General features: G+C 49.3%; 1 protein-coding gene across 1 annotated transcript in view; it reads left to right on the top strand.

The window, feature by feature from the left end:
- COL6A6 (collagen type VI alpha 6 chain) overlaps nt 1–14,095 on the top strand; it is a 633,605-nt gene that overhangs the window by 466,967 nt on the left and 152,543 nt on the right. The window contains exons 13-14 of the mRNA XM_078663886.1: nt 5,552–5,644; nt 8,171–8,224. Of these exons, the coding sequence (XP_078520012.1) occupies nt 5,552–5,644; nt 8,171–8,224 (147 nt within the window). The remainder of the gene's footprint in view (nt 1–5,551; nt 5,645–8,170; nt 8,225–14,095) is intronic.

Below are 14,095 nucleotides of genomic sequence, written 5' to 3'. Positions count from 1 at the left end.
GGGACCAGTTTCTGGGTAAAACCCTTCATCAGCAAGGCTACCCTGAATCCAGTGGCAAAGTGAGCAAGGGATTCAACCCTGATCTGTGATAGGGGGTGAGTGTCTGAAAAGTTTCAACATTCTGTCCATCTTCTCCTTGTGTTTGCTTTGTTCGCCCTAAGTTGGCAGGGTATGCCCAGATGTGGGGCCCTTGCTCACTTTACCCCTGGGTTCAAGCTAGCCTGGCTGATGAAGGGTGTTACCCAGAAACCAGTCCCAAGATGCTTGTTTCTGGTCATCAGTAGGTCTTTTTTCACTGTCCTGGTGCACAGCATCCATGATGCTGTTCACCCTGGCAAAAAATATTAACAAAGCCATGTAGGTCTCATAGGCGAGACTTGTTGGCTTTGCCAATGCTTGTTTACACAAGGTCAATCAATCAATCAATCAATGACACTTGTAGAGCGCGCTACATACCCGTAGGGTCTCAAGGCGCTGGGGGGGGGGGGGGGGTTCCGCTACTGCTCGAACAGCCAGGTCTTCAGCTTCTTCCTGAAGGAGAGGTGGTCTTGGGTCAGGCGCAGGTCGGGGGGGAGGGAGTTCCAGGTCTTGGCGGCCAGGTAGGAGAAGGACCGTCCTCCTGTAGTCGCTCTTCGGATGCGGGGGACGGCGGCGAGGGCGTGGTTGGCTGAGCGGAGGTGGCGTTTGGGAGCGTAGAAGTTGACTCGGCTGTTGAGGTAACTCGGGCCTCGGTCGTGTAGAGCTTTGTGTGCGTGGGTGAGGAGGCGGAAGGTGATTCTTTTGTTGACGGGGAGCCAGTGAAGGTCTCTCAGAGGTCCGGAGATGTGGCTGGTTCGTGGGATGTCGAGGATGAGTCTGGCTGAGGCGTTCTGGATCCGCTGGAGTCTCTTCTGGAGCTTGGCGGTGGTACCGGCGTAGAGGGCGTTGCCGTAGTCCAGACGGCTGGTGACGAGGGCCTGGGTGACGGTCTTCCTGGTCTCGGTGGGGATCCACCAGAAGATCTTCCGTAGCATGCGTAGGATGTTGAAGCACGTCGAGGAGACTTTGTTAACTTGCCTGGTCATGGAGAGGGAGGAGTCCAGGATGAAGCCCAGGTTGCGTGCGTGGTCTGTCGGTTTGGGTGCGGTGCCCAGGGCGGGAGGCCACCAGGAGTCGTCCCAGGCGGAGGGTGAGGAGCCCAGGATGAGGATCTCCGTCTTGTCCGAGTTCAGTTTCAGGCGGCTGATCGTCATCCACTCGGCTACCTCTTTCATCCCGTCGTGCAGGTTGGCTCTGGCGGCGGCGGGGTCGTTGGTCAGGGAGAGGATCAGCTGGGTGTCGTCGGCGTAGGAGATTATGCTGAGGTTGTGTTTGCGTACGATGGCCGCGAGGGGGCTCATGTAGACGTTGAAGAGGGTGGGACTCAGAGATGATCCTTGGGGGACGCCGCAGATGACTTCGGAGGCCTCTGACTTGTACGGTGGTAGGCGGACTCTCTGTGTTCTTCCGTCGAGGAAGGAGATGATCCATTCCAGCGCCTTGTCCTGGATTCCGACGTTGCTGAGGCGCTGTACTAGGGTGCGGTGGCAGACAGTGTCGAATGCCGCGGAGAGGTCCAGGAGGATGAGGGCCGCTGTTTCTCCATTGTCCAACAGGGCTCGGATGTCATCGGTGGCGGCGATGAGGGCGGTCTCGGTGTTGTGGTTGGCTCGGAAGCCGGACTGTGAGGGGTCGAGGGATCCGTTCGTCTCGAGGAAGGCAGCCATCTGCTTGTTGACGGTCTTCTCGATGACTTTGGCTGGAAACGGGAGGAGCGAGATGGGGCGGTAGTTCTTGAGGTCGGTGGGGTCCGCTGTTGGTTTCTTGAGTAGAGCGCTGAGTTCGGCGTGCTTCCAGCTCTCCGGGAAGATGGTGGTGTCGAAGGATGTGTTGATGATGTCTCGCAGGTGGGGTGCGATGACAGCGTCGGCCTTGTTGAAGACGTGGTGAGGGCAGGGGTCGGTCGGTGATCCGGAGTGGATGGAGTTCATTGTGCGGATGGTGTCTTCGGTGCTGATCGGGGTCCAGGCGTGAAGGGTGGTGGTGGGGGGTGGTTGTTCGGTCACGGTGTGCGTTGGTTGGTTGTTGAAGCTGCTGTGTATGTCCGTGATCTTGTTGTGGAAGTATGAAGCGAGGGAGTTGCAGAGGTCTTGCGATGGGGTGACGTCGTTGTTTCCTGCGCTGGGGTTGGAAAGCTCTTTCACGATGTTAAAGAGTTCCTTGCAGTTGTGTGCGTTGTTGTCCAACCGGTCCTTAAATGCTGTTTTCTTGGCGGCGCGGATCAGCTGGTGGTGTTTCCGGGTGGCCAGTTTGTAGGAGGTCCTGTTGTCCGGTGTCGGTTCCCTTTTCCAGACTTTCTCGAGGGCTCGGCAGTTCTTTTTGGAGCTCTTGAGTTCGTCGGTGAACCATGGGGCCTTCTTGCTGCCGGGTCTGCTAGGCGGGGTCCTCAGAGGGGCGAGTTCGTCCGCGCAGTTGCTGATCCACTTCGTGAGGTTGTCGGCGGCCTGGCTGGGGTTCGCTGAGCTGGCAGGGGGGTGCTGGCTCAGGGAGGTGGCGAGCTGGTCTGCTGTGATCTTGTTCCAGCTTCTGCGGGCGGCCTGTTGCTGGTGTTGGTGGGTCGTCGTTCTCTTGAAAGTGAAGTGGACGCAGCTGTGGTCCGTCCATTGAAGCTCTGTGGCGTGGCTGAACTCGATGTCTGTGCTGGAAGAGAAGACTGCGTCGAGTGTGTGTCCGGCGAGGTGGGTGGGGGTGGACACCAGTTGCTTGAGTCCAAGGTTGGCGAGGTTGTCGAGCAGGGTGGTGGTGTTGCGGTCGTTGTTGTTTTCCAGATGGAAGTTGAGGTCTCCCAGGAGGATGTAGTCAGCGGAGGGGAGGGCATGCGGGCTGACGAAGTCGGCGATGTCCTCGCTGAATTGTGTGCGTGGTCCCGGGGGTCGGTAGATCAGGGTGCCTCTGAGGGTGGTGGTCGGGTTGGTGTGGATCTGGAAATGCAGGTGTTCGGCGCTGGTCAGGGTGTTGTCGGTGCTGGTCGTGAGACGGATGGTGTTCCTGTGGATGATGGCGATGCCTCCTCCCATCTGGTTGGCGTTTCGGTCCCTCCGGACGATCTTGTAGCCCTCTGGGATGGCGATGGCGATGTCGGGAGCTGAGGATGCGTTCATCCAGGTCTCCGTGAGGAAGGCAACGTCAGGGGCTGTGGCGTCTAGGAGGTTCCAGAGTTCGGTGGCGTGTCTGTGGACGGAGCGGGTGTTGATCAGGATGCACTTGAGGTGGGTGCTGCTGGCGTTCGACTTGGTGGGTGCTGGTGCGAGGCAGGTCCGGGTGCAGGTGAACTTGCAGGCGTGGCAGCTGAAAGGTCCGTGGGTACGTCGTGGAGTGGCTTGGTGGCAGTCTGGAAGTCGGCCGGTGTTGAGAGCGGTGAGGGTGGCGGCGGCGTACGTCAGGCGGGTCGGTCGGGGTCTTCGTGGGCCAGGGGTCCTGGCCCTGGGCGCGATCCAGGCGCGGACGGGCGCAGACGGGCTTACCTTTGGCGCGCCTTCGGCGCACAATCGGCGCGCCCGCTGCGCGTCAACACTGCGCGTTCGCACGGTCGCCATTTAAGGCGAAGTGCGCGGGTGGGCGGAGCAGCTGGGAGGCGGGAGCGGGGAGGGTACAGAATACAAAAAAGGGCGGGGAAAAGCGGCGTTGGCGGGAAGGGAGGGCGGAGGGCGGCGGGCAACAAGGAAGGAAGGCAAAACACGGGGAAAACGAAATTCAGACAAAACAGGCACAAAGATTCGTCAAAACAAGGGAAAAAATCGGGTTTAAGACAAGCAGGCACAAATTTACGTGAAAACAAAGGGCAAAACAACCGCAGCGGCGGCAATCAGGAACGAGGCAGCAGCGAGGCACAGGGATGCAAGGGGCACACGCAGCAGCTGGTGGCCGTGCGGCGCGGGGGTGTCCCACAAGTGGGTCACACTCACCTGCGTCGCACGGTCGCCATTTAAGGCCAAGTGCGCGGGTGGGCGGAGCAGCTGGGAGGCGGGAGCGGGGAGGGTACAGAATACAAAAAAGGGCGGGGAAAAGCGGCGTTGGCGGGAAGGGAGGGCGGAGGGCGGCGGGCAACAAGGAAGGAAGGCAAAACACGGGGAAAACGAAATTCAGACAAAACAGGCACAAAGATTCGTCAAAACAAGGGAAAAAATCGGGTTTAAGACAAGCAGGCACAAATTTACGTGAAAACAAAGGGCAAAACAACCGCAGCGGCGGCAATCAGGAACGAGGCAGCAGCGAGGCACAGGGATGCAAGGGGCACACGCAGCAGCTGGTGGCCGTGCGGCGCGGGGGTGTCCCACAAGGTCACACGTTCGGTAGAACGCTTTGGTTACTTCTCCCTCTTTTTTGCCAGTAACACCATCACACATATACTTAAATTAGATAACACGTCAAAGTTGTCTTTTCTGTAATACAAATTGCTTGCTGATGCATCTATGCTTTTGCAATTTCTCTTGGTGGTGGTATCTGATCCCGGGTCATGTCATGTGGCAGGGCCCTTCTGATCTGCACGTTTTGCTCGCCCTTGTGTGAGGTATCTGCTGCTCTGCATTGTAGGATTGTGCTGTGACCCCTTATCAATGTGGATCTCTATTCCTTTTATATTGTCCTCATTTCCTCATACGCGCCAATCGAGGGAGCTATCCAGACTGTCCCACTGGCAGCCCTATTGAATAATCTCCTTTGGTACAACAGATCTAAAAAGAGCTGCATTTTCAAAATATTCTTCTTGAGACCTTTATAATTTGTGTTCATGATTGGTCCTGTGGTCTCAGGACAATCTTCTCACTGTTTCCTAATATTCTGTGTGCTCTCTCCTCCACCTGTCTCTATCAAGAGATGAAATGTTGAGTCATCATAAATATACTGCTATCAAAGGGAAACCCCAAATCGTTTGTGACTGAGTCAGGTATTCTAACTTTTGCTTCCAAAGTGAAAATGTGGTGCAACAAATCTATTCAAACATCAATCTAGGGACTTAGAGCTAGATTTAGAGTTTAGCAGATGCAAAACATCTGCCAAAGTTGAGGGGATATCCCGTCCACCACAATTACAGTGTATTGGCCTTTGTACTCCCTTAAAATATGGCAGAAGGGACATCCATCACTTTTCGACAAATGTTCCGCATCAGCCAGGCCCTTAATCTTAAACCTGTTTAGCATCCACAGAGGAACCCAAGCCAAAATCATGTTTCAAAATGTATTTCCAAATCTTTTCAAAAACATAATCAAACTAAATGTATAGTAGATATAAAGGCCCACACTCACATAGCACAATTCACACATTCTCACACACATTAAAAACGTGTTCCTATTTACAAAGGGATATTAAAATCTCCTCAAGGTTGAGTTTGGTATGGTCCCAGGTGGCCATATAAAACAGGTATATCTAATGTTCGTTGTCGGAGGCATTTGATGACATAGTTTGTGCTCATGCTCTTACGTTTGTGAATTTGTCTGTATACCACTGTGACTGAGTCTTCTCTCTATTTCTCCAGTCCCAAGTCGCTGAAAAGACTTGCTGCTGCACTCTGTGTAAGTGCATTGGTGACGAAGGCACAGTCGGGCACTATGGGAGAGCAGGATGGAAGGTGAGAGCAAGTTGGTGTAGAAACTTCTTTCAATCTTCAATATAATGTTGATTTGGAGAACGTGGGGGGCATAATCTCAAAATATCCCAAGGCTCCATATGAAAAATAATAAAACAACATAATGAGGTAATGAGCTCAGATTACCTTTGAGAGACCACATAACTGTTGCCCTGTTATGAGATCCCTGGTTGACCTGGGGCTATTCTAAAAACAGCAGTACTACCCAACATTGAGGAAAACATTTAAATAGAATATGTGTTGTTTCATTTCTTTATTTCTTTTATCTCTCTAGAGGTTTCATGAATTGTTTATTCTAATGCCCAATGGTAGAATAAATAGAGAACCCATCTTATGCTTTATGCCGTCAATCTAAAGCCGCTCTCTAAGTGCTGGATATATTTCCATAGTTCGGATAGGATCTTACCACATTGTCAATTATAAAAATATATGTGACATAAGTAAGATAGCAATGAAAAAAAAAAAACACAAACTAAAGAATGACATGCAATAATATTTACTAGTCAGCGGAAATGCAGTAGAACTTAAAAAACAGTGGGGCATTATCAAGAACGGCGATAAAATGATCGCCGCTTTAGCGACAGGAAACTGCCGGTAAGGCGGCGAGAATGGGCTTGATAATATGCCTTTGTGAATTCCCATAGCAGCCCAGGTTAACACCAGAACCTGGGCTGCTATGGGAATTCCAAGAGCATATTATCAAGCCCATTATCGCCGCTTTAGCAGCAGTTTCCTCCCACTAAAGCGGCTATAATTTTATCGCCATTCTTGATAATATGCCCCAATATTTTTCAAAGTATATCTTTTTGATCATACTGCCGCTTTAGCACTATAATGGTATTCTTCATATGAATTGATTATGCAATAATTTTCTCAGAGTCCTTTTAAGAGTTTTTCACTTACCATAATTGAAACAAAATAAAGCATGTACATAGAAATGGAATGGAACTGAGAAACAGTAGAAGGAATGGGAAAAATCGAGAAACAGTAGTAAAGTCTACATTTCAGTGTTCATCAGGACAGAAGAAGTGTAGGAAAAGTGTACATTGGAACCCTGCATAGCAAAGTCTTGCATAGGAGAAAAGAGAAAGCAACAATGCCAAATTGTCCTTTTAATCACCTGAATTAAATTCACAAACAATTAACCTCAAAGTGTATTTTTGTGAAAATCTGATATTCTTTCCCTCTTCCTGAAACAACCTTGGATACCCTGGGCAAAAAGTGATTTGCAAATAATCTACCCAACATAACATATTGAAGTGAGAGCCTAACTGCCCTAAATCTTTGCAGTAAGAAGGGCATATCTAAAACCTGATGTAATTCACCCAGGTGTTTCATTATTTCCATCCATGCTTTACTGTGATCTAAGCAAGGACCACCCTAATATATCAAAATTATGGGTGGTCCCTTGAAGTACATCAGTACTGGAAATAGCGAAGCTTTTAGATACATCAAGAAGCAGACAGAATGTCTTGGCATTGGTTTTAGGTCTGGCCTTTGAGACAGCTCTAGATGTCTGACTAGACTATTGTGTTTCAAAAAAAAATAAAGACATAATATACATATATAGAGGGGCTTTTATTTAACGGGATTCTACCATTGGTCCATTAATCTGTCATTTACATTTTGCTTTTGCCCACTAAAGCATACAGATTGGGGCCACGGGTCAGCCCATTTTACCTATTGGCTCCCTTCACTTTGAGTGACCATACAAAGCTAGTGCAAAGGGTTCACTACTGCCAACATCTCATCTGTGATAGAGCTTGTTCAAAGTGTATTATTTATGTGACCGTACAAAGCTAGTGCAAAGGGTTCACTACTGCCAACATCTCATCTGTGATAGAGCTTGTTCAAAGTGTATTATTTATGTGACCGTACAAAGCTAGTGCAAAGGGTTCACTACTGCCAAAATCTCATCTGTGATAGAGCTTGTTCAAAGTGTCGTATTTAAGTATTTTTTATTTTAACATTAAATATTGGCTGGCTACTTTGCCTTCACTTCAGCGGCGAAATTAGATGATACAATTTCTGTCTGCTTTTTTGAGTTGCTGTGATAGTTTTAAGTCACATTGTAACATTGTAGTAGTCTGTCATTTGAGAACTTGTTTATGTGAATTATTCTTGTACCGTTCAAAAACAAAAATACTAAAAGAAAAAAATGCATGGAGCTGCTGGAACTGTTTTTATTTATAAAATATAACTGGTAAAACAGCCACATCAATGGATATTTTTCAAATGTTATATTTTCATTACAAGCATGTGGCAGAATTATTTAGTTGGTGGCATATCATCTTTTTTAAATTTTATTTTTGTGGCATACGCTTGTAATAAAAAAATATTGAAACAATATGACCTTTCGCACCAGCCTTAAAGCCAGACCTATTGACTTTGCCAATGTCTATTTTAGGTCGGGATAAAGAGGGTTTAATTAGCTAACTGCAGTAAAGGTATAGCCACTGCTCCAGTTAAGAGTGGCAGAAACATTAATTTTCAAACATGTTTTTTCAGGGGCGCGTAGGTTTGAAGGGCCTCCCCGGGCACGCTGGAGAAGAAGGACCATCGGTAAGTCATCCGCATTTTATTTCTTATTTGACCAAATGTATGAGCTGAATCATTGTTCATTATCCTCAACAAGTAATTTATTCAAATCTCAGTTTACGTCATATTTCATGTGATGCACCCTTGTATCACATCGTTGTGTAATGACGTTGGGGCAGCGAGTAATTGATGTACAGATAATGTATTATGTTCGTTATTTAACTTTTATGTAAGCCATTGTCTTAGGTAAGCTTGCCTCCATTTTATGAACTGCTTTCAACGTCTGAAACAGGAAATGACATCAGATGAGGACAGGAAGTCCCGTATTCAGATCTATTACAGTAGCAAATGTGCAAGATACACTGGTTGCTAAACACGTCTCCCAAGGAGCACAACACGCCATATCCGATCTCGATTACAGCTACAACCAATTTGAGGCCAAGACAACAGACTCATATGTAGTCCAAAGTATGCTTTACAATAGTCACCATTACTTCATATTGGATGAGCTTGATTCAGTAGGGCGAGACTAGTCGTCTTGAATATTCACAAACTCAGGCAGTTCAGAAATAACTACTGGTATCTGGAATCCTGATTGGCTAATCAGGCAAGGGTAAAAAGATGTGACTGGAGGAGACACTGAGTTCACTTGCAGCTGAGGAGACTAGACCGTCAGAAGAGTTTGAGGAAACCCTTAGGCATAGGCGAGATAAAATCGAATGGGTCCCATCATCATTAGTTTTTCAAGATTAAGGCCCAGTTTTATAAAAAGGACACCTATCTTTTGTGGTGGTCAAGACTTCCAAAAGAAGACATCGCAAGTGATGATCTCTTCCCAGTTGTCCTAGGATTAGTTCTGCTGACGAAAGCCTCTAACGTCGTTCTGCATCATTCATTATCTTGGGTGAAGGCCTGAGTGTCTTCCCAGCCACAGACATACATTTAAGCATTGTTCAGGGGTAATTGACTGGCCAATGACCAAATTGTTTGAATGCAAAAGGGGACCATTGACAGACCGGGCCACACAATAGCCTCCTAGAGGGTTGTATGACACAACAATGCATTCCTACACTACGCATGCCTTAACCAAGTGGTCTTTACAATGACCGCGTCATTAACACGCATGCCTTTATAACGAATTTCGGTCCAGCCAAACAGTTATGCACCCGTTGCATGTTCTACACCCAGACTGCACTACAACCTGGGCGGGGAACATGCCCGGGAGCCCATTCGATGTCTGAACACTGAACCAGGGCTCTCAGACCAATCACAACTCTGCATTGCAGCTTTGTAATTGGCTTTGGGGAGCCTGGGTGATTCGTGATTTGTCATTCCTGCTTCCTGCTTGCGCAGAAGCCAGGAAGAGTTCGGAGCAAATGGAAGAGAGGAGTCGGCCGGCAGGTAAGTGTTCTTTTTTTTTTTAAACCCCCTTCCCTCTCCCTACCTTTCCCCCCTCCGTGCCCCACTGATGCTTCACGGATGCAGCCACTACTGGTTCACATTCCACTTCACACTGTCGCTGTGCAGGTGTTTTTAATCTTGTCTGTAGTGTGGTGAGAACGGTGTATATCTCAGAAAGGAGGCACTTATCGGACGAGAGGATGAGGACCCATTTCTCGAGTGTTCTACTGGTATAAGGAGAAACTAGGGGCTGGGTCAACCAATGGCAGATGGCCATGTACTGCCAATGCGCCATTGACTGGAGATCATAAACCGACTGGATTTGAGGAAAGTCCATAACGCCATCAGTATTGAATAGGTCACCTATCCTTTTACAGTTTCCTGCCACACAGTATACGTTGAGCCATGGAGTACGGGGGAATCCAGATTCCTTATAATCGGTGTCTGAGGTGAGATGGGGTGGATAATCCTCGCTGACATTGAATCCTATCCCAACCTCAATGGGAGCTCAGAGCACCAGTGAGATATACACTCCGACTGTAAGGGGCGGTTTCAGTAGCCATGGGACCTTCCAGATATAAATGCCTGACATCACTTGATCAATGACGCACCAATGCTTTTCAGTGCTAGGCCGGGACCACTCTGCCATATAATGCAGCTGTGCCGCTTGATAATAGCATATTAGATTGGGAACCCCATGTCCTTCAGCCAACTGGGCTACCCCGTGTCTTTGCCATTCACACCTTCCTACCATCCCAGAAGAATTACCAAATAAGACCCTGTAATCTCTCTGGTGTCCGTGGGTGAGGTTGGAGTGGCAGAGACTGCATGTCATATCAAATTTTCAGTAAGAGTGTCAGCCAGGAGAAACCGTAACCTTTCCATTTGGACAGTGCTTAGCGGGTGGTCTTCAGGAGTGTTGCATAATTATGTTCTGAAGTTTTGCCAGGAGTAGGATGTATCTGCAGGCCCAGGTATCCCACCCCACTGTGGGGCCCAGGTGAATGGGAATCTGATCCCGAGGTGAGCTCTAGCAACCTCTGGAATGGTGAGGTTCAAAATAGAGGACCTTTGGAGGTTGACTTTGAACCAAAAGTTCCTCCAAAGGTCACCAGTTCTCACATCACCACAGACAGTGAATCGTGAGGGTTCGACAAAATTGGTAAGACATCGCCCGCATAGAGTGCGATTTTGTGTTCCCTGCCCCGCCATGGCTGTACCTGTAATGTGCATGTTATTTTGTATCCGTTCGGCAAAGGGCTCCAATTACATAGGGCAAATAGTACAGGCGACATGGAGCAGCCCTGACGAGTGCCTCAAGCGATAGGAAAGGGCTGAGACAAGAGTACGTTAACCTTCACCATTGCCTTAGGGGAAGCATAGCTACACTGGATTCATCGACAGAACTGTGGACCAAGGCCAAACCGCGCCAACACCTCATGGAGATATGGCCAGTGGACCCGATTAAATGCCATCTCCGCATCGATAGAGAGGAGAATGGCTGGTGTGCGGGTGTGCTGCATCTTATCCAGAAAGTGACAGATACGTTGGTATTATCTCTTCAGCCCCTCTTGGGTATAAACCCTGTCTGGCATTTAGGCCTTGCATTTAGGGAGCCAATCTGTTTAGCCATAGCGCCAATGTCTTGTGCTTATCCTGGGAAACTAACTGTGCAGCCTGCTCTATGGGTGCGAATGAGTATGATTACTTGGTCCGCAAGTTCTGGGTCCACAAGGCAAAAGAGATGAGTGGCATAGCCCTCCAATTTCCCCGGGACTGCCTGTAAGGGAACTCCTTTGATGCATACATTGGAGCTCTGAGATCGAATTTCAAGGTCATCAAGTTGATAGTGCAGCTCCATGTTCTTGTCTCGTAGTTTTTTTTAATTTGTTTTTTTAAATGCAGATTTATATAGTGCGAACTCGACCCGAAGGTATTGGAGCGTTTTCCATGAGCACCAGTTACATTACACAAGGACACATTCAGGCACGAGGAGATTAAATGATTTGCCCAAAATCACAGGATGTGAACGCGACCCCGAGGCTCGAACCTTGGTTTCCAGCACCAAAGTCAGCTAAGTCGGCAAAGTCGGCAAAGTCGGCGGTGACCATCTAGCTCTTCTTTACAGCAGTCATAGATTTGCTCCAAAGAATCCACTCACTAATCCAAATCCCTGGATCCATTCCGAGGTCCTTCACTTCCATCACTATGTCCTGGTTGAGGGTCGGAAAATCCTCCCAGAGTATCCCAAAGAGTTGTTCCAGGAATGCCCTAGTCACCGCAGTGTCATCCCCAGGAGGATCCTCCATCGCTGTGTCATCAGCTGGGGGTGGGAGAAGATGCTTCTCCGTTCAGGTCCATCTTTCTCGCCAGGGTCTTGGTGAAAATGCCCTTAAGGGAGGTGTCTTTTTTTGAGTTGCGCCAGTAAGTCATAGTGGTCCCAGGAGTGGGTGCCTGTTCCAACTGGAAAGAGGAAGGCTGAGGTGAGAAAGGTGCCTGTTAATATCGGAGTGGTAGACTCATTCAGAGTACAGCGCCCACCAGATATTCGCAAGGCATGGGAAAAATGAAGTTGAAGGGGAGCAGGGGACTGCACCTCAACCTCAGATGCAAAAGGGGGCTACACCATGTGTTATACCCTCAGGGTGACTTGCTGTTGTGATGGGGATGCAGGGCCTCTAAGTTGTAGTCCGATACGATGTGATGAGCAGAGCTAGAAGTGACCGCTGCTATAAATCAGGGATAAGGGAATAGTGGAGGTAGTAAGGTGAGGTCTATGGGGGTCTGAAAGACTTCCACATGGCACACTGGAAAAGGGGGTTCCCCACACTGAGCAAAGGATCCCAGAGAGTGAATTAAAGACCCAAGAATGGCCCAGCACTCCCCCTCAGCACCCAATTATCTATCCAGGCCAGGTTCAGCCGGTCCCTCCAGACGCTCCTCTTTTCACAGGAGACCAACCTCCAGGGCTCTTACTCATGCGGGGAGGCATGAAGCAGGAACGGCCCCCACAGGTAGGCAGCATGCAGGGGGCACTTGGGCAGTCAAAGACCCTCCAGCAGGCCTCACCATGCCCTCTACGTGCTCTCCTCCCGACCAGCTCTCCCAAGCAAGGGTTTAGTCTTGCACAAGGCTCCACTCCAGCCCCCTGCCAAGCTCCAGCACTTTCAGGCAGTTGGGGAGGTAGGGCAGCAGAGGGGTGTCAATCCACAAGCTGTGTTGGGCCGTGGACTGGTGAACTGAGTAGACCGTCGTCCCGGGCTGTATGTTCTCTCACCTCCTTCTGCTCCTGACTAGGTGGAAGGCTCAGGTCGTTGCGGGCAGGCAGTCGAAATGCTGCTGTGGATTGTGTTCCTCAGCTGAGGAGTTCTGGTCACTGCACGCTCGGGTTGATGCGGCAGGCTTCCAATCACCAATGAAAGAGGCATGTAGGCCCGGGGATCTGGGTTGCGTGCCATTTTGGCGGCGCGGTCCCGGAGCTGCATCAGGCCGAAATGCTTTCACAGGAATCGCTGCCGGTGTCACAGCACGCACACCTCAGATTGCAATTGGATGTTGGCCCAAGGCTTAAAAGGGCCCGAGGAAAGGCGTCAACCTTCAAAGCAGAGAACGGGCACTGGAGCTTCGAGAAAACGCTCGCCATCTTGGACACGCCCCGTCTATATTTTTTGAGGCTCCAAACAGTGCCAAGGCCTGGTACGTCCCAAAAATATGTGTCAAAGTTCACTACAATGTCCAATTTGCACAATCTCTGTGTTGAAGATGACAAAGACATTGGAAAATAATTGGAAGGAAAGTAGTTTCGATGGAGTAAATAACAAGGAGTGAACAGAGATAAGAGTTTACTTTGCTCTCAGACCAGGGCTGGACTGGGAACCGAAACCGGCCCTGGCAAAACGCTCGGCTAGCACCCTGGGGGGTTGGGTGTTGGGGGTGTGTTGAGCTGGTTGCCACAGCCGGTTTCGTCCAATATTGCAGCTAAGCTGCAAAAAAACGGCCCTGTAACAAAATCGGCCCCCAAGGGCCCAAAACTGGCCTCCAACCCTGGCGGCCCACCGGGGAAATGCCCTATGCCCGCTACAGCCAGTCCGGCCCTGTCTCAGACACTTGTAGCTTCGTCCTTGTGGCAGAGCATCGGCACATAAACTCTTTCAATTTGCTACTGTATGTAAAATTCAGACTCTGGTTCTCTGATTTAGGTACAGGTTTCTCGAATTTAATCAGGGCCCTTATATCCACTCCCTGAAAAGGAAGAAGATTGTACACTGCACCCTGCCATCGACTGGGAAAAAGGTGCGACGAGACTTCGCTGTCAGGACCCCATCACTGGTCTATAGAGCCCAATATCTATGCATGGTTAATTGTGTATGAATAATTTGGCGAGAGGTATGACTCCTCTTTAAACTGCGATTGACTATTGTGTAGGTTGTTGATGTTTATCTCTATATCCACTATCTTGGACATAACCTTGTCCCTGCTTCTTGTCACTAACAC

This window comes from Lissotriton helveticus, chromosome 10, assembly GCF_964261635.1.
Source record: "Lissotriton helveticus chromosome 10, aLisHel1.1, whole genome shotgun sequence".
Classification (NCBI taxonomy): Eukaryota; Metazoa; Chordata; class Amphibia; order Caudata; family Salamandridae; genus Lissotriton; species Lissotriton helveticus.
Note: the sequence above shows the minus strand (reverse complement) of the source record. Positions and strands in the feature narration are given on the sequence as shown.